We start from the raw sequence: 25516 nt of genomic DNA, 5'->3' as shown, positions 1-25516 counted from the left end.
ATCTCAAGGGAAAATTAAAAGAAAGAAAGAAAAAAAAAAAAAGCCCAGGCCGCCTGATTTGATTGGCAGTGTTAAGGATTGTCCTGGTCCTTAGCCTTGCTAAGACCAGTCTCTTTGGCAGGCGTGAGCAGAGAACAGACCTGTGTGGGATGAGACTGGAGGCTTGGCTCTGCAGTCTAAGAGAGACCCACAGCCATCGTGTGCCGTGTGCATGTGCATGTGTGAACACATAGACAAGTGATTTGCTTACATCCAGATGCCCACATGCTCACACAGGTAGAGCAAAAGTCCCTGGAAAGATGCTGAAGGAAGTGCTTAAAGTGGCTGTCCCCTGAGAAGGGGTAACACGGGATGAAGGCCAGGTAGAAGGAAGACTTCATTATCATCCTTTTTTATTGCATTATTGTTTTTTAGTATGTGCATATATTACTCTTTGCAATAAACTTTTAAAAAGCTGGAATGTGCATTTATGCAGAAAATGACAAAGTTGCTACACAATTTAATAGGACAGCGCAAGGGGGACCAGGAATGCAAACACCACGAGGGCAGTGAGTCTTCATCCGTTTTGTTCACTGTTGTATCCCCGGTCCCTAGAATAGTGCCTGGCCTGTGGTTGGCACTCAATACATATTTATCAAAGTAGTGAAGGGCTGGTTCAACCATTTGATGACCTAACTACAGAAACAAGTTTGTATCCTTAAGTTTCATACATGTTAGAAAGAGGCAGTAGAGGAGCTACATGCATGGTACTTAAGGAAATCAACTTCATTGCAAATGTCAGTATTCTGATAGAAGAAAGAGTTGAAGTTATGGGAATGAATGAAATCAGCAAGAGAGAGCAAGTAGGGCGAGAAGGCTGTTCACCATCTAGATGAACAGAGAGAGACAGCATGAGAATAGACCAATGGAGGGAAGACTAGTGGAGCATCATACCCCAGCAGTCACAGGGAGAGAGCTTTGGTGGGTCAGATGGTCAACAGTATCAAAATACTCAACAGAGACCACCCTCTGGGTTTTCAAAGGATAGAACATACATTAGCAGTCCTCTGGAAAGCAAGTATCTTCTCCTATATACAGAGACCCTCATACCGTTTGGGGACATTGCCCCAAAAGGGCGGGCTTTGGCATGAAAGAACATTTCCACCCCAGTGGTTTGCATCTATCATCCCAGGTCAGGGCTGAGTAATGACCACTTGGTAGACCTGGTGCTCACAGAGCCTTCATTTGGTTGTATAAGGGGCCAAATTCACCTCTGGATTTCCTTTTTTTCCTTTCAGAATGCAGTTTCCAAGTATGGCTCTCAGTTCCAAGGCAACTCCCAGCATGACGCCCTGGAATTCCTGCTCTGGTTGCTGGATCGTGTACATGAGGACCTGGAGGGTTCATCCCGAGGGCCGGTGTCGGAGAAGGTCGGTCACTCTCAGAACAACACAATGTACTGGGTTTTCTTTTTTTCCTTTAAATATTGACTCAGCTCCTCAAAACTGAATCTTGAAATTGAGATTCTTAGATTCCTATATAGTCTGGCTACTATATCCACAGTCCGTTCCCTGCTCCCTTCTCTTAGCTGTGATTGTTTTACACAAGGCGCTTCTTTCTATTCCAGTATTTCTCATTCTCTTTGTCCCAGTGATATAATGAATAGAGTTTCATTTTGGCTCAAAATATGAAAAGTCTTTTCTTTGGTTTGTATTCCGTACGTTAGTGTGGTCATCCAAGGCCATGAGTACTGTTCCTTATTATTTGCAGATGGTACCATTTGAACTCTACCATTGCTTTCTCAGTTATGTATTGTACAGAGCACTAACTGTTAACTTTTCCTCTCACGACACAGGGTGGATGATTTTTACACATGTGCATTTAGCATCCCCAGGTTTTGAGGAAACCCCAAACCTTTCAGAGGAGGAAAGCACTACAATAATTTGTCATAAGAACAGCTGATTGATACCTCAGGCGCAGTCTTTATGGACTTTGCTCACTGATGGCTTATGCTCCAATGCTAGTCCTCTATCTCCCACTTAAGAAAGTAAAAGCGAATGAAGTTATTATATTATGAAAGTATTCATCCATTCTCACACTGCTATAAAGAAATACCTGAGGCCGGGTGTGGTGGTTCACGACTGTAATCCCAGCATTTTGGAAGGCCGAGGCAGGCAGATCACTTGAGGTCAGGAGTTCAAGACCAGCCTGGCCAACATGGCAAAACCCCACCTCTATTAATAATACAAAAATTAGCCAGTGTGATGGCATGCTCCTGTAATCTCAGCTACTCGGGAGGCTGAGGCAGGAGAATCCTTTGATTGTGGGAGGTGGAGTGAGCTGAGGTCATGCCACTGCACTCCAGCCTGGGTGACATAGTGAGACTCGGTCTCAAAAAAAAAAAAGAAAAAAAAAAAGAGACATACCTGAGACTGGGTAGTTTATAAAGGAAAGAGGTTTAATTGACTCACAGTTCCACATGGCTGGGGAGGCCTCAGGAAACGTACAATCATGGTGGAAGGAGAAGTAAGTACCTCCTTCACAAGGTGGCAGGAAGGAGAGAGAGGGGGAAGAGCCCTTATAAAACCATCAGATGTCATGAGAACTCACTCACAATCACCAGAATAGCATGGGGGAAACTGCCCCCGGTGATGCAATCACCTCCCACCAGGCCCTCCCTCCCTCCACATGTGGGGATTATGGGGATTACAATTTGAGATGAGATTTGGGTGGGGACACAGAGCCGAACCGTATCAATGAGTGAGCAAAGTTATTTTAAAAACATCCACGAATAATCTGCTGTAATAGAAGAAAAGTTTCATGAGCTTTGATAATTCCATATCAATGAGTAAGCAGTTATTTTAACAACATCCATGAATAATCTGCTGTAATAGAAGAAAAGTTTCATGAGCTTTGATAATTAATCAATAACACATACCTTTTGATGTATCACATGACTGATCCAGATGCAGCCATGAGAACTGTTTTACCGGTTTTTTGGTTTTGTTTTAAATCTGGACACGTTATTCTCATCCTTTTCATTAATCAAATAAAAAAACCCTTGGAAAGTGCTTAGATCTTTCAACCATCACCTTCCCATCCCTTCAGTGTTTGCTTGGAGCCCGTCATTCTAACGTAATAAAGAATGAACAGCTCAGGAAGCTTAGTCTTTTTTTCCTGAAGTTTGTCTGTTTCCTTTATGTTTTCCAGCTGTTACCTTTCTATTTTTTTTTTTCTCTCTTAAAATGTCAACTTACAACTTTAAGAAAAGGAGAACATAACTATATGTTTCATGTATCAGAGAGATTCGGTAACCTTCTTAAAGCCACACAGCTGAGTAAAGGACAGAGTCAGGATTCAAGCCCAAGGGGTCTGGTTTGAAAGCCTATTTTCTTATTTTAAAAATAATCACCCCAGTCATTCCCAAAACACACAAATGAAACAAAGCAAACAATCACCCCAATAAAACCTGGGAGGACCACACATTCAAAGGTCATGGTGTTTTCTCTGGGTTTTGAGATGAGGGGTGCTTTCTTTTACTTACCATGATTTCCTGTTTATCTTATTCTGACGCCTTTTAGTTGTAAGTGACAGAAATTTAACTTAGTCTCAGTCAACGAAAGGGCATTTATTGACTTTTATAACTTGCGAGTCCAAGGGTCAGACCAGCTTCAGGTAGGGCTGGATCCAGGGACTCAGATGACATCACCAGGTCTTTGGCTATGTCTCTATCCCTTGTCTCTGAATCCATTTTCAGACTGACTCTGCCCAGATGGTAACAAGATGGCCTTCTGCAATGCTCATGTAGTCTTTAGAGCTTGGGATTCCAGAAAAAGCCCAGGGAAGAGTCCGATTGTCTCAGCTTGGTTCACATGTCCATTCCTGGGCATGTGGCCAGAAGAATGGAATATTCTAATTGGGTGCAGCTGGGTTGCATGCCTGTGGGGGTGAACGTGGGCCAAGGAGAGCTTTTATAGAAATGGAACAGTTTGCTTCCCCAAAGAAAGGAATGCTGAGCAGATAAACATATGTCTACTACACTGTATATTCCACAAGTTTATAGTGAATACATTTTGAAATCAGAAGGATATATTTTTTAAAAAGATACTGTTTATTGAATGTTTGTTATGTGCCAGGGATCTAATTTGATGCTTTGCACAATTTATTTCCCTACCTGACACAGAGTAGACAATAAACTCTTGAAGTGATTGACTGAATTAGTCATCATGCTTTACTATTACAAGGATAACTCATATTTTACAGTTAATGGAAATTTAGGTTAAGTTGCTCAAGGCCACTCAGCTTCTACTTGGTGGAGATAGAATTGAACCTGGCTCTGTCTGTTTCAAAGCCAGTGTGTCGGATTCCTTTCCCTAAAGCTTTCCTCGTGCTTTCTCAATTTCCCACAGCGGGAGAGAGGAGACATAGTGATAGGTGGTCCCTCTTCCTGCTGGCTGCATAGGAAGAGCCTCTTATCCTGTTTTTTTCCCTCCCCTCTCCCTGGCTATACCAGGCAGGTCTTCCTACTTCTTTTTTTTTTTTTTTTTTGAGACGGAGTCTCGCTCTGTGGCCCGGGCTGGAGTGCAGTGGCCGGATCTCAGCTCACTGCAAGCTCCGCCTCCCGGGTTTACGCCATTCTCCTGCCTCAGCCTCCTGAGTAGCTGGGACTACAGGCGCCCGCCACCTCGCCCGGCTACTTTTTTGTATTTTTTAGTAGAGACGGGGTTTCACTGTGTTAGCCAGGATGGTCTCGATCTTCTGACCTCGTGATCCGCCCGTCTCGGCCTCCCAAAGTGCTGGGATTACAGGCTTGAGCCACCGCGCCCGGCCAGGTCTTCCTACTTCTAAGGTAGGTGGGATAGATAGCCTTTCAATTTTCCTTTTCTATCTCTTGGTAGCAGGAGAAAGCATTGGGCTTAAGGGTGGAGAAGATCACAGAGAGGTTAAGTAACTTGCCCCAAGTCACACAGTTATTAACTGAGAGAGCTAGGATCCAAATCCAGTAAACTCAACTCTCTAATAGGCTTCCTTAACTTCAACACTGTTGGATGTTTGTGGTCAGTTGATTCTTTTCTGAGGATGGCTGTCCTGTTCATGGTAGCATTAGTAGCACCTCTACCTCCTAGATGCCAGTGTAGCAGGCTAGGCATTTGACTATTTGTGATAGCCAAAATGTCTTCAGAGATGGCTAAATGTCCCCTGGGATGGGAATGGGGATGGTGACAAAGTCACCATTCCCCCACCCAGTTGAGAGCCACTGCTCTAGAACCTTTGTTTCTCATTGTGGTGCACCACCCCTAGACCTTTCTTTGAGATAATATTGTGTTTATTTAAGCCAAGAAGGCCTGGCAATAATTCTTTTTTTTTTTTTTTTTTTTGAGATGGAGTCTCGCTCTGTTGTCCAGGTTGGAGTGTAGTGGCGCGATCTCAGCTTACCACAACCTCCGCCTCCCGGGTTCAAGCGATTCTCCTGCCTCAGCCTCCAGAGTAGCTGGAACTATAGGCGTGTGCCACTATGCCTGACTAATTTTTGTATTTTCAGTAGAGACAGGGTTTTGCTATGTTGGCCAAGCTGGTCTCGAACTCCTGACCTCGTGATCCGCCTGCCTCGGCCTCCCAAAGTGCGGAGATTACAGGCGAGAGCCACCGCGCCCGGCCAATAATTCTTTTTAACAACTTCAAGACACAAGTAAAAGCAGCCATAATTGGTTTTCCAATTTCGAATATGTCCTATTGCAATATACTGCACACTACCGCCAGATAGAAAGGAAATAAGAGCTTGTCCGTCTTCTGCTTAAATTCCCCCACTGGCTTCCAATAGCACATAGAACAAAATTCAGACTCCTATGTGGCTGACAGGGCCCAGCCTGATTCCAGACCCCTTCACCCCTCGCTCCCTGGCCTTGATCTCTCCAGCTACTTCCTGTTCCTCAAGGGGCCAGGCGTGTTAGGAGTAGACCAGCCAGGCAAGACCAGCTATTGGCTATTGGCTAGAGAGAGGAGCTTACGCCGCCCTTAGTTTGACCTGATTGAAACCAGAAAAGATCTCTTTCTCTGGGGTCAAAGCCTCTCCTAAAATTTGCTCTCAGAAAATTGGGCTGCCTGCAGAGGCCCGGCTGTGTACGCTTGAAGGTAGAGAACAGAGCTGTTGGGATCAGCCGGCGTGAAACTTCATTTTCCCTTTCCTAGAAGGAAAGCCTCTGTCCTCTGTGAAACTCTGATTTTTTTTTTCTCTTTGAGGTTATTTCTGTTTTCAAGACATAGCAAAGCCATGTAGCTAGATTTATTTGAAACTGGAATAAAAACCATAAGGGCCGCTTTCTTTTCTGTTAATTTACTGATCCTCAAATGTTTTCATCCTGCAAAGAGGGCACATTTTTATTACCCTTTTAGAAACCCTAACACAATCTTTTTATCAGTTTGCTTTCCAGAAAATGCCGCTCTTGCAGAATTAAGTAGGGGATGAGGCTGGGGAGAGGATCAGGAAGCTGACATATATTAAGCACTGACTATGTGCAGGGAAGATACACAATACATGTCATCTCTTGAGATTGTTTTTATTTTTATTTATTTATTTTTTGAGACAGGGCCTCACTCTGTTGCCCAGGCTGGAGTGCAGTAGAGTGATCATAGCTCACTGCAGTCTTGACCTCCTGGGCTCTGGCGATCCTCCTGCCTCAGCCCCCCGCCTAAGTAGCTGTGACTACGGGGATGCACCACCACACCTGGTTAATTTTTTAGTTTTGTAAAGACGAGGTCTCACTATGTTGTCCAGGCTGGTTTCAAAGTCCTGGATTCAAGCAATCCTCCCACCTCGGCCTCCCAAAGTGCTGGGATTACAGGTGTGAGCCACCGTGCAAGTCATCACCTGTGATTTTAATGGTAGCTCCATGAAATTGATGTGTTAGATGTAGAATGAGGCTCAGAGAGAGAGGCTGAGTGTCATTCAGCTAACAGAGCAGAGCCAGTGCGTTTGGCCTCATTGTCTGTGCTTTGTGAATGACCCCCTGCTGCCCCTCACTCCAGCCTCTTTCAGGATTTTCTTTCTCCATGCCCTTCCCTGGGTGATCCTGTCCACAGCCTCTCCCAATGCTGTTCAGTGTCACTGTGAATTCTTGGGTTGCAAGCAACAGCAACCGACTTGAGCTGACTCAAACAAGAAAGGGGACTTAGGAGAAGGCCAAGGAGCCTCACGCTGGATGACAGGGAAGGCTGAAGGACCAACCTAGAACTGTTAAGAATCAGACAGCTGTGAGGGTATCTCAGCAGCAGGAACTGGTCCGTTCTCTTCCCTGGACAGCACAGTCTGCAGAAATGTTTTCAGCCATTGGCCACTCTGGTCATGATTCACATTCAGAGTAGGAGCATCTCAGTGTGGCTTGCTTGGGTCATGGGCCTATCCCTTGGTAGGTGAGGGCAGGACCCTTGATTAAAGACCCCTCTCCATACATGGACTGGATTCAGAGTTCCAAAACGGGGTTTGCTACCACCAAAGGAGGAGTAGTGTATACAGGGCAGTCAAAATACACCAGGGTCCGCTATGCATCCAAGTTAGCTCCTCCAAGTGCTCTTCCCCTATTTGTCATGAATGTCTGTGTCTGGGTATTGAGTCACCTCAAACCCAGCATGCCCGTCCCAAACACACCTCTTGTTTTGACTTTGCCTCTCTGTGAATGAAACCGGGATTCGCCAGGCACCAGACTGGATCCTTGTAGTTGATCACGTTCCTCCACTCCCATAGTCAGGGACTGATTGGTGAAGCTACGTCCTCGGGTGTCTGGAATCCACCCCTCCTTTTCGTCTTCATGGCTCCTGTTCTACCTTATCCTGTTGTTTCCTGAATGCTTGAGCCTACTAATCTGTGTCCTAACCTCCAAACTTACACTTCTTCGTCTGGGAGTCAGTAGCTGTCAAGTTAAAGCATCTCTCCAAGCATGTTGCTACCACCTGAGTTCAAAACTCGTCAGGTACTCCACCTTGTGTAATAACAACCACCATCTACACTGTGCTTTGTGCCAGGCATGGTTCTAAGTGTTTTGTACATATGCTCTCTTTTTTTTTTTGAGACAAGAGTTTTGCTCTGTTGCCCAGGCTGGAGTACAGTGGTGCGATCTCAGCTCACTGCAACCTCCGCCTCCTGGGCTCAAGTGGTTCTCCTGCCTCAGCTTCCTGAGTAGCTGGGATTACAGGTGTGTACTACCACACCTGGCTAATTTTTGTATTTTTAGTAGAGATGGGGTTTTACCATGTTGGCCAGGCTGGTCTTGAACTCCTGACCTCAAGTAATCTGCTCACCTCGGCCTCCAGAAGTGCTGAGATTACAGACATGAGCCACCGTACTCAGCCTTGTGTTTTATATATAGAAACTCTTTAAATACTCAGAGAATCCCTATCAGACAGGTACTGTCATTATCCCTTTATTATAGTTGGGAAATCATGGAGCAAAGAGATTAAGTAACTTTTTTAGCTGGATCAGGGCAGTCAAGTAACTTGTAATCAAGTACCGGTGTGGGGATTTGGACATTCTTTTTTTTGTTTTTTTTTGAGACGGAGTCTTGCTGTGTCATCCAGGCTGGAGTGCAGTGGCATGATCTCGGCTCATTGCAACCTCTGCCTCCCGGGTTCAAGCGATTCTCCTGTCTCAGCCTCCCAAGTAGCTGGGATTACAGATGCGTGCCACCATGCCTGGCTAATATATGTATTTTTAGCAGAGACGGGGTTTCACCATGTTGGCCAGGCTGGTCTTGAACTCCTGACCTCAGGTGATCCACCCACCTCAGCCTCCCAAGGTGCTGGGATTACAGGCATGAGCCACTGCACATGCCCAAACATTCTTTTTGTTTGTTTGTTTGTTTGTTTGTATTTTTGAGATGGAGTTTTGCTCTTGTTGCCCAGGCTGGAGGGCAGTGTCGCAATCTCGGCTCACTGCAACCTCTGCCTTCAGGGTTCAAATGATTCTCCTGCCTCAGCCTCCTGAGTAGCTGGGATTACAGGTGCTTGCCACCATGCCTGGCTAATTTTTGTATTTTTAGTAGAGATGGGGTTTCGCCATATTGGCCAGGTTGGTCTTGAACTTCGGACCTCAGGTGATCCACCTGCCTCGGCCTCCAAAAGTGTTGGGATTACAGATGTGAGCCACTGTGCCCAGCCTGATTTGGACATTCTTGACCCTGTTACCATGCTGTTCACTGAGCCAGGTAGTCTCCCTTAGGACATAGAAGTCCCCACCCGTTGTGGCACCAGACTCACATTCCAGCCCTGTTTTCTACTTCCCTTTGCACATCTTGTATCCTAGGCAAATTGGGTGTCATAAAATATTAGGACATATAAGAATGACCATTTTGAGCACTCATAACTTGTTCATCTCAATATTTTATTATGAAAAATTTCAAACATATGGAAAAGTTGAATTAATTATGAAGTGAACACTCCTCCCCATCACCTAGATTCTACAACTTATGTTGTACTAAATTTGCTTTATCACACATTTACCCATCTGTCTCTCTATCCACTCATTACTCATATCTTTTTTTCCCTCATCTTATTTTTTGGATGTACTTTGAAGTAAATTGCACACCTTACCCCAGACGCTTCACATGTGTTCCTTTTGCCTGGTTCTGTCATCTGCTTTCTAAACTCCTTCAACATTTACTTCTAATTTCACCCAGGTCTTTACATACACCTCACTGCCTGCCTGTTCTTCTAAAGGTATATATAGACGCATACACAGTGTATCCATGGTATTCGAGTTTCGTGGTGGGAATGTTAGGAAAAATTGTCTAAAAAGACTCCATGAGGGGAGTAATGATGAAAAAGTTGAGAGATGCTGCTCTAGGTCATATTTTATGTGGGGTCTTGCATAGATATTTATATAGGTAAGTTTATATTTTACTAAATAGCGTTGTATTATGAGTGGCTTTGATTCTGGGATAGGGACAGCATCTTCTAGGACAGAAATTTTGGCATAACAGGGCCTTAATCAAAAAATTGTGTCCCATGTGTGGTAGGGAATGGACAGGGGGTGAAGAATAAATTTAGGGAAACGAGAAAGGTTGATTAACTCATTTTGGAAGTGGTAGGGGTCCAGAGGAAGTTGGTGGCATTAGGGCACACAGAAGCCCTGAGGTGAGACAGGCTAAAAAATGACTCCCAAAGACATGAGGTCCTAATCGCTGCATCTTGTAGATGTTATCTGTATTAGTCTGTTTTCACGCTGCTATAAAGGAATACCTGAGACTGGGTAACTTACAAAAGAAAGAGGTTTAATTGACTCACCGTTCCACATGACTGGGGAGGCCTCAGGAAACTTACAGTCATGGTGGAAGGGGAAGCAGGCACCATCTTCACAAGGCGTCAGGAGAGAGAAGAGTGAGCAGCAAAGGGAAGCACCCCTTATAAAACCATCAGCTCTCACGAGAACTCACTAACACGAGAACAGCATGGGGGAACCGCCCTCATGATCCAATCACCTCCCACCAGGTCTCTCTCTAGACATGCAGGGATTGTGAGGATTACAACTCAAGATGAGATTTGGGTGGGGACACAGCCACATCATATCATTACCTTCTATGGTAAAGACTTTGGCGATGTGATTAAGAATCTTGAGATGGGGGTCATTAACCTGAATTATCCAGGTGGGCTCTAAATGCTACCAGTGTTCTTGTGAAAGAGAGGCTGGGGGAGATTTGAGACACACACAGGAGAAAGCTGTGTGAAGACAGAGCAGAGAGAGAGTTGAAGATGCCAGGATTGAAAACTGGAGTGATGTGGTCACAAGCCAAGGAATTCCGGCAGCCACCAGAGTTGGAACAGTCAAGGAACAGACTCTCACCTAGAGCCTCTGGAGGGAGTGCAACCCTGCCCACACCTTGATTTCAGTGCAGTGATACTGATTTTGGATGGCTGCTCATGAGAACTGTGAGAGAATAAGCTATTGTTTACAGCCCCCAGTTTGTGATAATTTGCTATCGCAGCCACAGGAAACAAACGCAAGGGGAATGTAAAGGACACAAGTACTGATGAACGGAGTGAAGGAAGCTTGTGCACCAAATTGAAAAACTAAAAGACTCATTTGCCTGCAAAAGAGAATACTTATGTGAAACTGGCTCCTTGCAAAATGTGGGCAGGAATGATTTAGCAGGCAGGTGGAAGGTGGAGATATTTGGTGTGGATGCATTTGAGGTGATGGCAAGCCCACCCCATGAAATATACAAGAGGCACCTAGACATTGAAGCCGAGTGGGACAGAGATAATGCACAGGACCGTCCATCCAGGAGGAACAGGTGAGGCTGATGAGAATGAGCGACCATCCGCCAAGGTTCAGGCTCAGGTTTGCTCTTTTAATACACACACACTTCTTGTCCCAGAGAATTTGGGAGGTCAGGGGATTGAAAGAGACTTGAGTTATGGTAAAGGCAGCACTGAAGGTTGAGACTCTGCAGAATCCCAGAAAGGGATGATGTGGGCCCAGGAGGAAGCATGGGCTCGGTGGTCTGGAAGCAGCTGAGTGACTAGAGGTGTATCTAATCTGGTTTCCTTTCCTCATTTCTTTGCAGCTTCCACCTGAAGCCAATAAAACCTCTGAGAACTGCTTGTCACCATCAGCTCAGCTTCCTCTAGGTCAAAGCTTTGTGCAAAGCCACTTTCAAGCACAATATAGGTAAGACGGGGATGTGTTTAGAATGTGTCACCCAAAGGCTCTGCAAACTCAATTCCTGGTAACCAGTCTCCCATCGCCAGATTTACCCTGAGATTTCAAAACAACAAAAGCACAAACACCCTTCTCTCTCCCATTATAAATCCTGACTAAGCACGCACTCCTGTTGTCTCTGACCTTTAGTATTTCTTCTTTTCCTTCTTCTTGGCTCCTGGACCCTCCACCTTACTTGAAGGAGGGGTGATAAGAGGGTGATTCTATAGAAGGTAAATGTGAGCTGGGATCTCACTAGCAAGCAGTCACTCTGAAGTTGGAGAGACCCTTCCTGTTTTTCTCTCTCCAGAGAGCCCAACTTAACAAGTCATTCTGAGCTCAAGAGTTCCAAGCATTATGGAGGATATAAAAATATATATACAGCCTGGGCCACATAGGGAGACCCCATCTGTACCAAAAAAAAAAAAAAAAAAAAAAAAAATCCTAGCCAGGTGTGGCATGTGCCTGTGGTCCCACCTACTCGGGAGGCTGAGAAAGGAGGATTGCTTGGGCCCAGGAGGTCGAGGCTGTGATCGAGGCTGGAGTACAGTGATCTGTGATCGCACCACTGTACTCTAGCCTGGGCAACAGAGTGAGACCCTGTCTCAAAAAAATCAGTAAATAAACAAACAATAAAAAAAGTATGCAGCCTTTGACTTCAGAAAGTATGTGTTCTCTTTGAGCTTTTTTTATGTGAAAGTGCAGAGACTCATACAAGGCAGAATAGTTTCAATATTATAATGTTCAGTGAAAGTACTGACAGCAGCAGTGAAAGGTCAGAGAGGGGAGAAAACCCCATGGGCTTCTCAGAGGAAGTGTGCCTTTTGTTGGCCTCTGCAGGATGAGTAGAAGTACGAATGGGTAGGAAGATATTCAACAAGAACAAATGCAAGCTTAAAGGTGGGAATGAGCACAGCAGGCAGGATTTAGACGAGGAAGTCATTGGTTACAAAGAGCCACCTCTAAGATGCTTGCCTGTGTGTGTGTGTGTGTGTCTGTGTGTTGCCAATGTATGTATTCATGTATATGTTTCTATGTGTGTGTGTCTACATATATTTTAAGCCTTACAAAAAGTCTCAGGGGGTGAGTATTAACATCTGGGAGGTTGGGCTTTTTCTACGGACATATGATAAGTGGCAGAACCAGGATTTGTCCGCTGAAATATCTTTTTTTTTTTTTTTGAGGCAGAGTCTCACTCTGTCGCCCGGGCTAGAGTGCAGTGGCCGGATCTCAGCTCACTGCAAGCTCCGCCTCCCGGGTTTACGCCATTCTCCTGCCTCAGCCTCCCGAGTAGCTGGGACTACAGGCGCCCGCCACTTCGCCCGGCTAGTTTTTGTATTTTTAGTAGAGATGGGGTTTCACCGTGTTAGCCAGGATGGTCTCGATCTCCTGACCTCGTGATCCGCCCGTCTCGGCCTCCCAAAGTGCTGGGATTACAGGCTTGAAAGCGAAGTCCTACCTTTTTGCTTTCTTCGCAATTCTTCTGTTGTTTTTCCAGCTAACCCTGTCCGTTCATTGTGATTCTCTGCTGCTCCTTCAGTTTCACAGAAACTCTGTTCTCTGTTATGGATACCAAATAAGAGTTTTTTTTTTTTTTTTTTTTTTTTTTGAGGCGGAGTCTCGCTCTGTCGCCCGGGCTGGAGTGCAGTGGCCGGATCTCAGCTCACTGCAAGCTCCGCCTTCCGGGTTCCCGCCATTCTCCTGCCTCAGCCTCCCGAGTAGCTGGGACTATAGGCGCCCGCCACGTTGCCCGCCTAGTTTTTTGTATTTTTTAGTAGAGACGGGGTTTCACCGTGTTAGCCAGGATGGTCTCGATCTCCTGACCTCGTGATCCGCCCGTCTCGGCCTCCCAAAGTGCTGGGATTACAGGCTTGAGCCACCGCGCCCGGCCTTTTTTTATTCTTTTTTTTTTTATTTTTAATTTTTTTTCAAAAAGAGTTTTTTGTATTTTTCTTCTGGATGTTGCAGTCAATCATTTCAAAGCCGTGCTTTTCTCTGAGTCGTCTGGATAATATTCCCTTTGCATTGGTTTTTTGGAGATCTCCAGGTGGTTTTCTTCTCTTATTGACTTATCTTCAAACAAGGAAATAATTGTTCCATCTTCTAGAATTTCCTTACTTAGAGCCATTTAATTCCATACTTGTTGGGGACGTGTATTCTTTGTGTTTGCACAGCAAGAGGTCACTTAAAACTACCCGGAAACTATCCTGATTTAGGATTCCTGTTCTATTCAATAACCACTGAAAAGATAAATGAGGTATAATTACTGTCTTTAGAGGTTGATTATTTAGGAAGACCAAATAGTCTTTGAAACTAAGCTGCTTTCCACTGGTGAAGAAAAATCTATAGCACTTGACAAGTTCTGTCACTCTCTGCCTCACCAGGGATGGGGACCCTGATGAAACAGCCGAGATCGACTGTGGGCTCTCCGTTCCTGTTTGCTGTTGTTTAGCGTACAGAGTAAAGAGGATCGCACCCCTTGAGCTCAGATTTCTCTGTCATGCCTGAAGAAAGCCTTTCTCATTTCCTGAGGGATGTGGTTACTCTCCAGGAGGAGGTATGCAGAGAGGAAACACATTTTGTGGTCACCAGCCTTGAAAACTACTGGCCATGAAAGCCGCTTGTAGGGCATCTGTTTTATCTGTTTTTTTTTTTTTTTTTTTTTTTTTTTTTTGAGACGGACTCTCCCTCCGATGCCCAGGCTAGAGTGCAATGGCACGATCTTGGCTCACTGCAGCCACCACTTCCCGGGTTCAAGTGATTTTCCTGCCTCAGCCTCCTGAGTAGCTGGGATTACAGGTGTGCGCCACCATGCCGGCTCATTTTTTTTTTTTTTTTTTTAATTTTCATTAGAGACGGGGTTTCGCCATATTGGTCAGGCTGGTCTCAAACTCCTGACCTTGTGATCCACCTGCCTTGGCTTCCCAAAGTGTTGGAATTACAGGCGTGAGCCACCGCGCCTGACCGGGCATCTGTCTTATCTTCACGTGCCCAACGCAGAGGGTGCTAGGAACCAAAAATACGGAGACAGAGGAAAAGCATAGAAGAAGAGAAAGAAGAACATTTAGAACAAGGGAAAGGGGAGTATAAGGTGAAGGTGTGTTAGAGAGAGGGGAGGGATCACCGATCATCGCCAGCAGGTCGAATTCATCTGTGTCCTTGTACAATTCATTCACCTATTTCTCTGTTCAGTTCCCCTCTCGTCCCCATACTGTTTTTCCTTCTTTCAAGTATTCAAGTGCCTGCTAATGTGCTTGGTCCAGCAGTTACCATGAGGAGTAGAACTCCTGGCTGAATCCTTGTTGATTCTTTAGATATTTCATTCATGCCCTACTGTGTGCTGGGTTGTCTTGTAGGTGCTGTGAACAAGACTCAGTCCATTCTCAGGGAGCTCACATTCTACCCGGGGGAGTGTTAGATAATGTACAAGTAAACAACAACCTGCGACAGCCATCGGCAGAAAGATAAGGAGTCACTTGGGAGGCGGGGCAGTGGCCAACATTCCATAAGGCGGGCAGGGAAGTCTTTTCGGAGGGACAGTGGAGCTGAAAACAGAGTGACAAGGAGTCTACCATTTTAATAACTGGGGACAGAGTATTCCAGGCAGAGGACACAGCACAGGCTAAGAGCCAGAAGTAGGAATAATCCTGGCAAGTTCAAGGAATGGAAAGCCCAGGGTAGCTGCCAAGGAATAGAGTAGCTGGGATTATAAGCAGGCACTGGAGATGGGCTGGAGAGGTGGGTGGGGACCTGGTAGGGCAGGTTTTCAGTCCAAGTGTGCGGGTTTTAGTCTCAAGGACACAGGAAGACACTGCAGAGTTAAAGGAGGGGGTGATCTAGTTCATCAGTTTCAGAAGTGACTGCTTTTTTTTTTTTTTTTTTTTGAGACAGAATCTCATGCCGTCACCCAGGCTAGAGTGTAGTAGCATGATCTCAGCTCATTGCAACCCCTGCTTCCCAGGTTCAAGCCATTCTCCTGCCTTGGCCTCTCAAGTAGCTGGGACTACAGGCATGCGCCACCATGCCCAGCACATTTTTGTATTTTTAGTAGAGATGGGGTTTCATCATGCTGGCCGGGCTGGTCTTGAACTCCTGACATCTAGTGATACACCTGCCTTGGCCTCCCAAAGTGCTGAGATTACAGGCATGAGCCACTGCACCTGGCCCAGAGGCAACTGCTTTTTATGAGCAATGCAGGGAGGCGAGAGGAGGCAGGAGCAACAGTTGGTGTTGCCACTATGGGCCTAGCAGGAGAGCAATGGTGGTTGGAACGGCAGAGGTGGCGGCAGAGATGGAGGGAAGTGGAGGGGTTTGGAGTATGTTTTTGGATGGAAAGTCAGCATCTTTCCATTAGTCCCTCTACCCCTAACCCCTCACCCCAGTCTTGCTAACGGGGTGAGGGGTAGAGGGACTAAGGGAGAGATGAGAATCTAGGATTTAGGGTGACTCTTGGGTTTTTCTATGATTGTAACTGGTGAGAACTGGTGAGTGCTTCGGAGGAAAAATCGAGGGTGCTTTGAAGTACATGCCTGACTTGGCGTGGGATGAATCGGGGGTGGGGAGGACTTCCGAGGAAGTGACATTTGAGCTGATTGGATATTATGGACCATCAGTGCCCTTTGGGTATTTTTCCTATAGCACGATGAGTAAGAGGTGAGGTGTTCACGCTAAAGATGAACTGGCAATGGCTGAAAATGCCTGCTTTGTGCCTGCTGATAAAGACAAGGTGTCGTCAGGGATGCCCTGAGGTCTGAGAGGTGGTTTTCTGCAGTGGTCGGTAGCGACAGTGCCTGGCTGGCGGCTCCTGCTGTCCCTGACTCTCTCCTGGCTTCCTCTCCTCGGGGAGAGCTTGCCTGGGATGGCATCAGCCTTCTTGATGTAATTGAGAGATGGATGTGTCATTATGGGTTAATTCAGAGGCATCTTCCCTTAAACCCCTTTTAAGGGGCTGAGTTGTTGACTTTGGTTGGGGGAGAGAAGAGGAACCTCCCTAGAGTGTGGAAGATCCTGGACTATAGCAAAGATATTTAGTTACTCTATGTGATTATCATCACAGTCTAAGAATGTCTGCAAGTCTAACAACCAACGATTGTGGCTATGTTGGAGTTTTGGCTGGAGGAGTGTGTCTGTGTGTGTGTGTGCACAAGTTCTTCATGTCCTTCATAGCCTTTATCCACAGAAAGTCTAAGGATCTTTTTGAAGGCTTCCTCAGAACAGATCTCTGAAAGGTGAGATCTTGCTTATGTATTGGCATAATTATTGCTGTTTGCGTAGACGTCAGATCCACTGTCCAGTGAGCAGGTAAAGTGGACTGGGTTTGAGGTGAAAGATGGTGTGTGTATTTGGCAGCAGTTAAAGGGCAGAGTGACAAGAAATTCAGGGGCAAAGCCTAGGGCTCATTGGTGGGCATTTGTAGCAGGTGGAAAAGCAAACCGCAGCCCTGACTTTTTTTGCACTGACAGGGTTAGCTTTGTAACAGAAGCAATTTGACAAGGAGAATGAATAACTTAGGGAAATGGGCCTGTGAACATTGAAAGGCAGTGGGGTGATTTTCTGTTCCTTTTCCCCGTGAGTGCGCTTGTGAGACAACAGGGCAGGACTGTGAATGTCCTGGAGCGAATGGGGAGAACGGAGGCATCTGTCAGGCCACATTGGGGTATATTGCTGTAGCCTCGTAACGTGGTCAGAGCTTTTTGTAAAAGTGAAGCTGCCTTTCCATCTTCTTCCAGATGCTGGTCACATCAGTCTGTCCTCATTTCTCAACCTTTGATACATGGATATATTTCACATCTTTCCTATAGTTTATTATGAAAACATTATACTTTTTCATTCTTTATTTTATTTTATTTTTATTTTTTTGAGACGGAGTTTTGCTTTTGTCGCCCAGGCTGTAGTGCAATGGCACAATCTCAGCTCACTGCAACTGCAACCTCCACCTCCCGGGTGCAAGCGATTCTCCTGCCTCAGCTTCCCAAGTAGCTGGGATTATAGGCACCCGCCACCACGTCTGTCTAATTTTTGTAATTTTAGTAGAGATGGGGTTTCACCATGTTGACCAGATTGGTCTCAAGCTCCTGACCTCGGGTGATCGCCTGCCTCGGCCTCCCAAAGTGCTGGGATTCCAGGCATGAACCACTGCGCCCGGCCCATTTTCATTCTTTCAATATAAAATTTGCCCATTCTATTTGTTTTTCTACAAACCACTCATCACTTGCTAGCAGATAGCAGTTGGTGGCTCAATGTAAAAGTCATATTCCTGAACCGGTTTCATATGTTGCAATGCTTCAAGATAAATGCAACCCGGCATAGTTTTAGTAGACTGAAAAACATGAAGACGTCAATGAAAAACATTCTCTCTCATTGGTTTATATACTTGTGAAATGGGAATTTGGGGATTTCCCAATGACCCAAGTATATCCTTCAGGCCAATTTTTTGCCTAGGTACGTGATGGACAGAGGTGGAGAAGGACTGGAGGAGAAATGCAGGGCAAAGGAGACCCCAGAAATGTTGGGTTTCTTGCTGGCTGGTACTCACTGTCTGATACAGTGCTTTCAACAAAAACACTACCATGGGTCTCCCAAAGGCAAATGACCTGAGGCAGCAGGAGCGATGGAATGTCCAGTACTGGGGCCTGTTTTCTATAATCAGGTTGATGGTCTGATAAGTTGTATCCAAGATAACTGACTTGTAGTGGACAGATCACCCAGGATTGCCTCAGGCGGCACCCTCCCCTTTATGTTCCTGTGTGTCCCTGGATTTTCCTATTTGTCTGCTCAGTGGAAAACCAATCAAACAAGATGGGCACTTTCCACAAGGACTCAGGAAACCTGTTCTGATACCAGCTTTGGCTTACTTGCTGACTTATCCCGGTAATGTCATACAGTGCTAAGAGTATGGACTTCAGAGTCAGACTGCCAGGGCGGTCTTGTTCTGTGTCCTCAGAGAAGTTAATGTAGATTTTTAGGATTAGTAACATAGCATGCAGAGAAATCCTTTGCATCATATGATAGGAGAAAGAGAATTGGTACGTACATGTGCAATATAAAAGTTGCATTTCACCCGGGCACAGTGGCTCACGCCTATAATCCCAGCACTTTGGGAGGCTGAGGTGGGTGGATCATGAGGTCAGAAGTTCGAGACCAGCCTGGCCAACATAGCGAAACCCCATCTCTACTGAAAAAAATACAAAAAATTAGCTGGGCGTGGTGGCGGGCACCTGTAATCCCAGCTATTCAGGAGGCTGAGTAGGGAGAATCACTTGAACCCGAAAGGCAGAGGCTGCAGTGAGCTGAGATCACGCCATTGCACTCCAGCCCGGGTGACAGTGTGAGACTCTGTCTCAAAAAAAAAAAAAGTTGCATTTCATTTTCAGAGATCCATTTTAAAGTAAGGGAGTATAAAGTTTAAAAGAGTTGAAAGAATATAAATGAACATTATATATATCTACTCTGAAGCAATTGACACCTCACTGATTTCTACTGAAGAACACAGGAATGATATGAGCATGGAGTCGGGAAACCGAAGCAATTGACACCTCACTGATTTCTACTGAAGAACACAGGAATGATATGAGCATGGAGTCGGGAAACCGAGCCTGGCTTTCTTACTTAAGAGCCGTATGTTCTTCAGTGGATTACTTAACCTCGCTGTGCTTCAGATTTCTCTTCTGTACAATGGGCATAATATCAGTTACTATGGGTGGCAAATGGGTTCATCTATGCTCAGTGCTCAGAATGATGCTTGATTCTTAGCAAATGCTATTGCAATGTTAGTTGTTACTTTAAGGAGCGACTTCTTGCTGTTTCTTCTTCTGTACAGTAAGGAGGGTGGGCAATGTCAGTGGTTCTCTACTACGGGTGAACACTAGGGTCATTTGGGGAGCTTAAAAGCTCTCAGGATTTTAGAAAGATTTTGATGTCCAGACCCCTCTCTACCCACCTTGAAACAGAATCTCTGGGAGTGGGGCCTGGGCATTGGAATTTTTTTTGAAAGCTTCCTGTGGTTCCGGGGCACAGTGAGGCTGAGAAGCAGGGGAAGAGATGGCCCTGAGATCCGTTCAGCCTGGAAGTTGGCATGCTGGGTTTGTATGGCAGGAACGGGTTACAGCTTCCCTTCCCATACTCAGTGCATTTCTATGTGTCCTAAAGTTTCTTTTCTGTTTTAAAAAAAATGGAGGTGAAAGTCCTGTAACATAAACACTCTAAAGCGTACAATTCAGTGACATGTACATTCACAGTGTTGTGCAGCTACCACCTCCTAGTTCCTAAACATTTCATCACCCCAAAATAAAACCTGGTACCCAGTAAGCAGTCAGCCTCATCCTCCCTTCCCTCAGCTCCTGGCAACCACCAATTTGCTTTCTGTGTCTATGGCATTACCTGTTCTGGATACTTCCTATAAACGGGATCATGCAATATGTGCCCTTTCATGTCTGGCTGCTTTCATTTAGCTTACTGTTTTCAAGGTTCATCCACATTGTAGTATGGACCGGGGTTCATTCCTTTCTATGGCTGAGTTATATTTCACTATGTGGATGTACCATATTCTGTTTACCCATTTGTCTGTTGATGGATAGCTGGATTGTTCCCATCTTAACTATTGTGAATGGAGCAGCTATGAACACTTGTATACAAGTATTTGAACACCTGTTTTCAATTCTTCTGGGTATGTACCTAGGAGTGGAATCACTGGGAGTGGAAATGCAAGGGTAATTCTGTATTGAATTTTACCGCCAAGTTGTTTACGTGTGATTAAACGTTCGCCTCTGTTCTTCACCCTCACAGATCTTCCTTGACTTGTCCCCACTGCCTGAAACAGAGCAACACCTTTGATCCTTTCCTGTGTGTGTCCCTACCTATCCCCTTGCGCCAGACGAGGTACGTGAGTGTCGCGGCTTGCCCAGTGAACTTGACTTCCATCCTTACTCATTACGGGGAACCTTCTGGCCTCACACCTGCCATTTTCTCTCCTTTGCTTCTCAGCCAGCATTTCTCTGGAAACCAGCCCTATAGCTGGATGACATTCAACTATTGAAATTGACAGAGTAAAAGGTTACTGTGTCCCTTCTCTAGCTGAGGAAGGAATTATGAATGTTTGGCACAATTGCCAGACTTAGGTCTGTGGCCCATTCAGAAGCTGGCACGGACCCGTTGGTCTCACTTGGTCACATGGAGGCAAACTAGAGAAAATCTGTGGCCACCTGCTTTTTTTTTTTTCCCCCAGCTTTATTTCAATTTCAAAAATCTATTTTCTTCTTTGGGAAGGTGTAGGAAAAAGATATCTTTAAGAAGCAAAGAACGAGGAAAAGGGTTGTTTGGGGAAGATGAGTGACAAAGAAAAGTGGAGGTAGGGCTGGGTAACAGGCACCATGGGCCGAGTTCTGTAAAAGTAAGCCCACACCTTTGCAGTGACCAGGAAGGCAAATGGCCAATGTCCGTATCCTGGCATGTGGGTAAGCTATGTAGGCTGTCTTTTCTGGCATTGGAACAGAGGCATTTCCTCTTTATGTTCCCCACCTCCTGAAGTGCCATTTCTCCTACCCTGTGCCTGTTGACATCTCCTGCCTTTAGGATGCAGCTGAAGACATGACATCTTCAGAAGGCCTTCCTCAGCAACTCAGTCTCCCTTTCTGCTCTAAAATCCTGTGCTGCTGATATTCTGCACTACAGATATAACTATTGGCTTATACTAGAACATGGCTTGTGCTGTCTATCATCAGTGACACCATCAGATAATGTCAACTTATAGATGTGATGATCTAAGACTCCCAGCCTGACACACAGCGCAGCACAGGGGTTAAGACCATTGACTCAGGAGCCAGACGGCCCAGGTTCGAATCCCAGCTCTATTAATTAATTACCTGTGTGACTTGGGCAGTTAGTGGAGTACAGATCAAGAGAAACAGTGGCTGCAAGAGTGGGCCTTCATATACTGGTGGGAAGGAGAAGCGAAGATTTCCAAAGGAGACTCTCATTAAGGAGAATGTCATCAGTAGTGTTGATTTGTACTGAAAAAAACACCTTGACTGCTTTAATTTTCAAACTGTGGAGTTTGTTTTTGTTTAAGCTTATCTATTTAACAACTAGAGCCTTGAGATTAGACATCTCTATGGTGATTCTTAATCAAATACTTTTTTCCCCCCAACTCTCTGGAAAAGTAGTTTAGAAGATTTGGCTCTACCCTGCCACCTGGTGACAATGTACTAAGTACAGGGACACAACCAGGAAGTAGAGATTAACTACGTGCTGAACTTGATCCATTATCTTTCTTTCTTTTTTTTTTTTTTTGAGGTGGAGTCTCGGTCTGTCACCCAGGCTGGAGTGCAGTGGTGCCATCTCTGCTCACTGCAACCCCCACCTCCCAGGTTCAAGCGATTCTCCTGCCTCAGCCTCCCGAGTAGCTGGGATTACAGGCACCCGCCACCATACTTAGCTAATTTTTTTGTACTTTTAGTAGAGACGGGGTTTCACCATGTTGGCCAGGCTAGTCTCGAACTCTGGACCTCAGGTGATCCAGCTGCCTCAGCTTCCCAAAGTGCTAGGATTACAGGTGTGAGCCACCGCGCCCGGCCTTGATCCATCATCAACAATGTCGTTCACAGTTCATGTCAGTCCTTTAAGGGTGTTGCCCCTTCCTGTTTTCCAGGTTCTTGAGTGTCACCTTGGTCTTCCCCTCTAAGAGCCAGCGGTTCCTGCGGGTTGGCCTGGCCGTGCCAATCCTCAGCACAGTGGCAGTCCTGAGGAGGATGGTTGCAGAGGAAGGAGGCGTCCCTGCAGATGAGGTGTGATAGAATTGCACTGGGGCCTGGTCATTGGATGACAGAATGCTAAGTGAGCCAGCTGTCTAGGCTGTTTAGGCCAATTTGTGGTTCCCAGGTGACTCCAGCATGACTCATGGGTTTCTGTTTGATTAGTAGTGCCTGGCGTCTGGGATGACTGGGCCTTGACTTCTCCCTGAATTGACACAGAATGACCAGAAAAGAACACCTTTGCCTTCCAAGAAGGCGATGACGATTATGATCATAATAATTCCAACAATAGCTACCCCTAGGTAGTGCTTACTAAGTGTGAGGCACTGTTCTATGACCTTTCTATTCATGCCTGGTTTAATCACAGGTGTCCTGTGAAGTAGACATTACAATTATCCTCATCTTACTAATGGGGAATAAAGAAGCCCTGAGAGGTTAAGTGACTTGCCCAACGTCACTAGCTGGTAAGTGGCTGAGCCAGGATTTGGATTTCGATGGTTTGACTTCATAGCCCAAGCCACCACTATATATTTTCAGTCTTGGGAGTATAAAGCAGGACACTAAAGGAACGGTGAATGAAACAGGAGGACCTGTGAGAGAACTGAGGATGTGTGACATGAGAGAGAACATCTGGGGGAAGCTGGGATGGCTGTGTTCTACTTGTTTTCTTTTCAAATGAGTCTTGGTAAAGGGATTGGATTCACGGTGCCTGGAGGGGCCCTCATGAGGAATAGGGAGGAGGCCATGGTGGCGCCAAGCCACCATGGGAGGATGGGAGCAGCCCTCAGGGTGACTCAGTAGCTCCCTAAGTTTCTGACCCTGGACACGGTACGCGTTTGGCTCTGTGTCCTTAACGGTGAAATGAAAAATTGACACTTCCCTGACTATCTCATGGGATTTTTTTCAAATCAAAAAATATTTTTAACCTTGTTGGGAAGACATGCCGCACATACAATAATGTCTACCTACGTGAAGATTGTGCTTTGCTGGCTTTCTCTACATTCATAGCTATATTCCTATAACCTCCACGCTTCCTCAGCCTCCCCGTCACCCCAGTGGGCTCCTTTCTGCCCCTGCCCAGCCAATCCCTCTGACCTCTATCTCCGCCTCCTAGAATATTTATGACTCTCTCAGGTTGCGGCGGAAATGTGTGTCTCTTGCTTTGTAAACTCTAAAAGGCACTATGGGGAGTTACTGAAAGAGATGGAGAGAGACAGGGACAGTGGGTGAGAGTCCTGGGGAGAAAGTGGCCATAAGAAAAGATCAAAAGGGAGAAGTCTATGAGAGGGAGCGTTTGAATAATTAAGAGCATGAAAAATCCGGCAGGAATTTGAGAGGTGTGATGTCTTGGTTCAGGGAGATGAGAATCACTTGGGGATGCCAGTGCGGGGTGAGCATTTCCACTGAAATTTAAAGTCATCTGTTTTGATGTTTTGTTTTCTTTAGCTGGCAAGTGTATTGCATTTATATTATCTAAAATCATAGATATATGTATTTGGATTTATTTTTCTATTATTATTATTATTATTATTATTATTGACGGAGTCTCACTCTGTCACCAGGCTGGAGTGCAGTGGCACTATTTCAGCTCACTGCAACCTCCACCTCCCGGGTTCAAGTGATTCTCCTGCCTCAGCCTCCCGAGTAGCTGGAACTACAGGCGCCTGCCACCACGCCCGGCTAATTTTTTGTGTTTTTAGTAGAGACAGGGTTTCACCCTGTTGGCCAGGATGGTCTCGATCTCTTGACCTCATGATCTGCCCACCTCAACCTCCCAAAGTCTTGGGATTACAGGTGTGAGCCACCACGCCCAGCCTGTATTTGGATTTATTTATGTCATCTTATGCTATTTACCCTGTTTTTCTATTTTGTATTGCCCCCCCTCACCCCCAATTTTTAGATTAAGCAGTCTTCTTCTTTTAGAAGATGATTCTTTTAGATTGAGCAATTTTTCTTTATTTCGTCTCTTCTGGGATGAAGTACATATACATTATATTTCCATTCTTTCAGTGGTTATTAAAATGTCAACTTGCGTAATTATTAGTCTAATGTTAATCTTCCCATGTAACACAAGGATCTTGGCGTGGCATTAAATCCCCTTATACCTTTTTGATTTAGATATTATTGTCCAGTATTTTAATCCCTTCTCTACCTCCAACTGTAATAGTAGTAATAGTTATTATTTTAGCTTTATATAGTCGATAATATTTACCTTTGCCAATGTTTACCATTTTCTTTGGTTCATCATTTCTTCCTACAACTCAAGTTTTCTCTTTGATTCAGGTTTGTAAATCCTGAAATCTATGTATTTATTTATTTATGAATGAATGAATAAATGAATGAATGAATGACAGGATTTTCCTCTGTTGCCCAGGCTGGAGTGCAGGGGTGTGATCATAACTTACTGCAGCCTTGAACTCCTGGGCTCAAGGGATCCTCCCACCTCAGCCTCCTGAGTAGCTGGAACTACAGGCTCATGCCTGGCTAATTTAAAAAATAAAAATTGTGTAGAGATGGGGTCCTGCTATGTTGCCCAGGCTGGTCTTGAACTTCTGGGCTCAAGTGACCCTCCCTCCTCAGCCTCCCAAAGTGTTGGGATTATAGGCCTGAGCCACTGTGCTCAGCCCTGAAATGCATCTTTTTAAAGAGAACTTCCCAGGCAGTGTACCTTGAAGAGGTTATGTGTGCTGAAATATTGATTTCTTCAGCCCTCGGGGTAGCAGAGTTGGGTCTAGGGCAGTTAGGGCTACCACAGTAGTCACCCCTCTACTCTGCTACCAAACCATCTCCTGTTTACTTCAAAGTTTGGTGAAAATATTTTTTTATGTATGCAATCATGTGAAAAAGGTTAGTAAACCTATTCAGAAATTCTTTCACTCTGTAGTAAACACTTTTTGTTCACATGAGGAGGGCTTTATTTTGTTGTCATTTTTGTGTGCTTGTTTAGCTTGGTATAAAACTTAGATTTCTTTTTTTTTATTTTTTCAGTTTCTGTTTTTGGTCGCACTTGAGATGTCTGTGGACAGTCTAATTGTTGTATCTACTGTGCCTTACTACTAAAAATAAGTAGCCAATCAGAAGGAAGGAAAGGGTGAAAATG

At 45.3% G+C, this 25516-nt stretch overlaps 1 protein-coding gene across 2 annotated transcripts in view; it reads left to right on the top strand.

The window, feature by feature from the left end:
* The window catches only part of USP43 (ubiquitin specific peptidase 43), an 88317-nt gene that overhangs the window by 9998 nt on the left and 52803 nt on the right, over positions 1-25516 (top strand). For both annotated transcript variants that reach the window (XM_010358262.2, XM_010358263.2), the window contains exons 2-5: positions 1278-1409; positions 11535-11638; positions 20453-20545; positions 22314-22449. In XM_010358262.2, coding sequence (XP_010356564.2) covers positions 1278-1409; positions 11535-11638; positions 20453-20545; positions 22314-22449 — 465 coding nt within the window. The remainder of the gene's footprint in view (positions 1-1277; positions 1410-11534; positions 11639-20452; positions 20546-22313; positions 22450-25516) is intronic.

The sequence above is a fragment of the Rhinopithecus roxellana genome, chromosome 19 (assembly GCF_007565055.1).
Source record: "Rhinopithecus roxellana isolate Shanxi Qingling chromosome 19, ASM756505v1, whole genome shotgun sequence".
Lineage (NCBI taxonomy): Eukaryota > Metazoa > Chordata > Mammalia > Primates > Cercopithecidae > Rhinopithecus > Rhinopithecus roxellana.
Note: the sequence above shows the minus strand (reverse complement) of the source record. Positions and strands in the feature narration are given on the sequence as shown.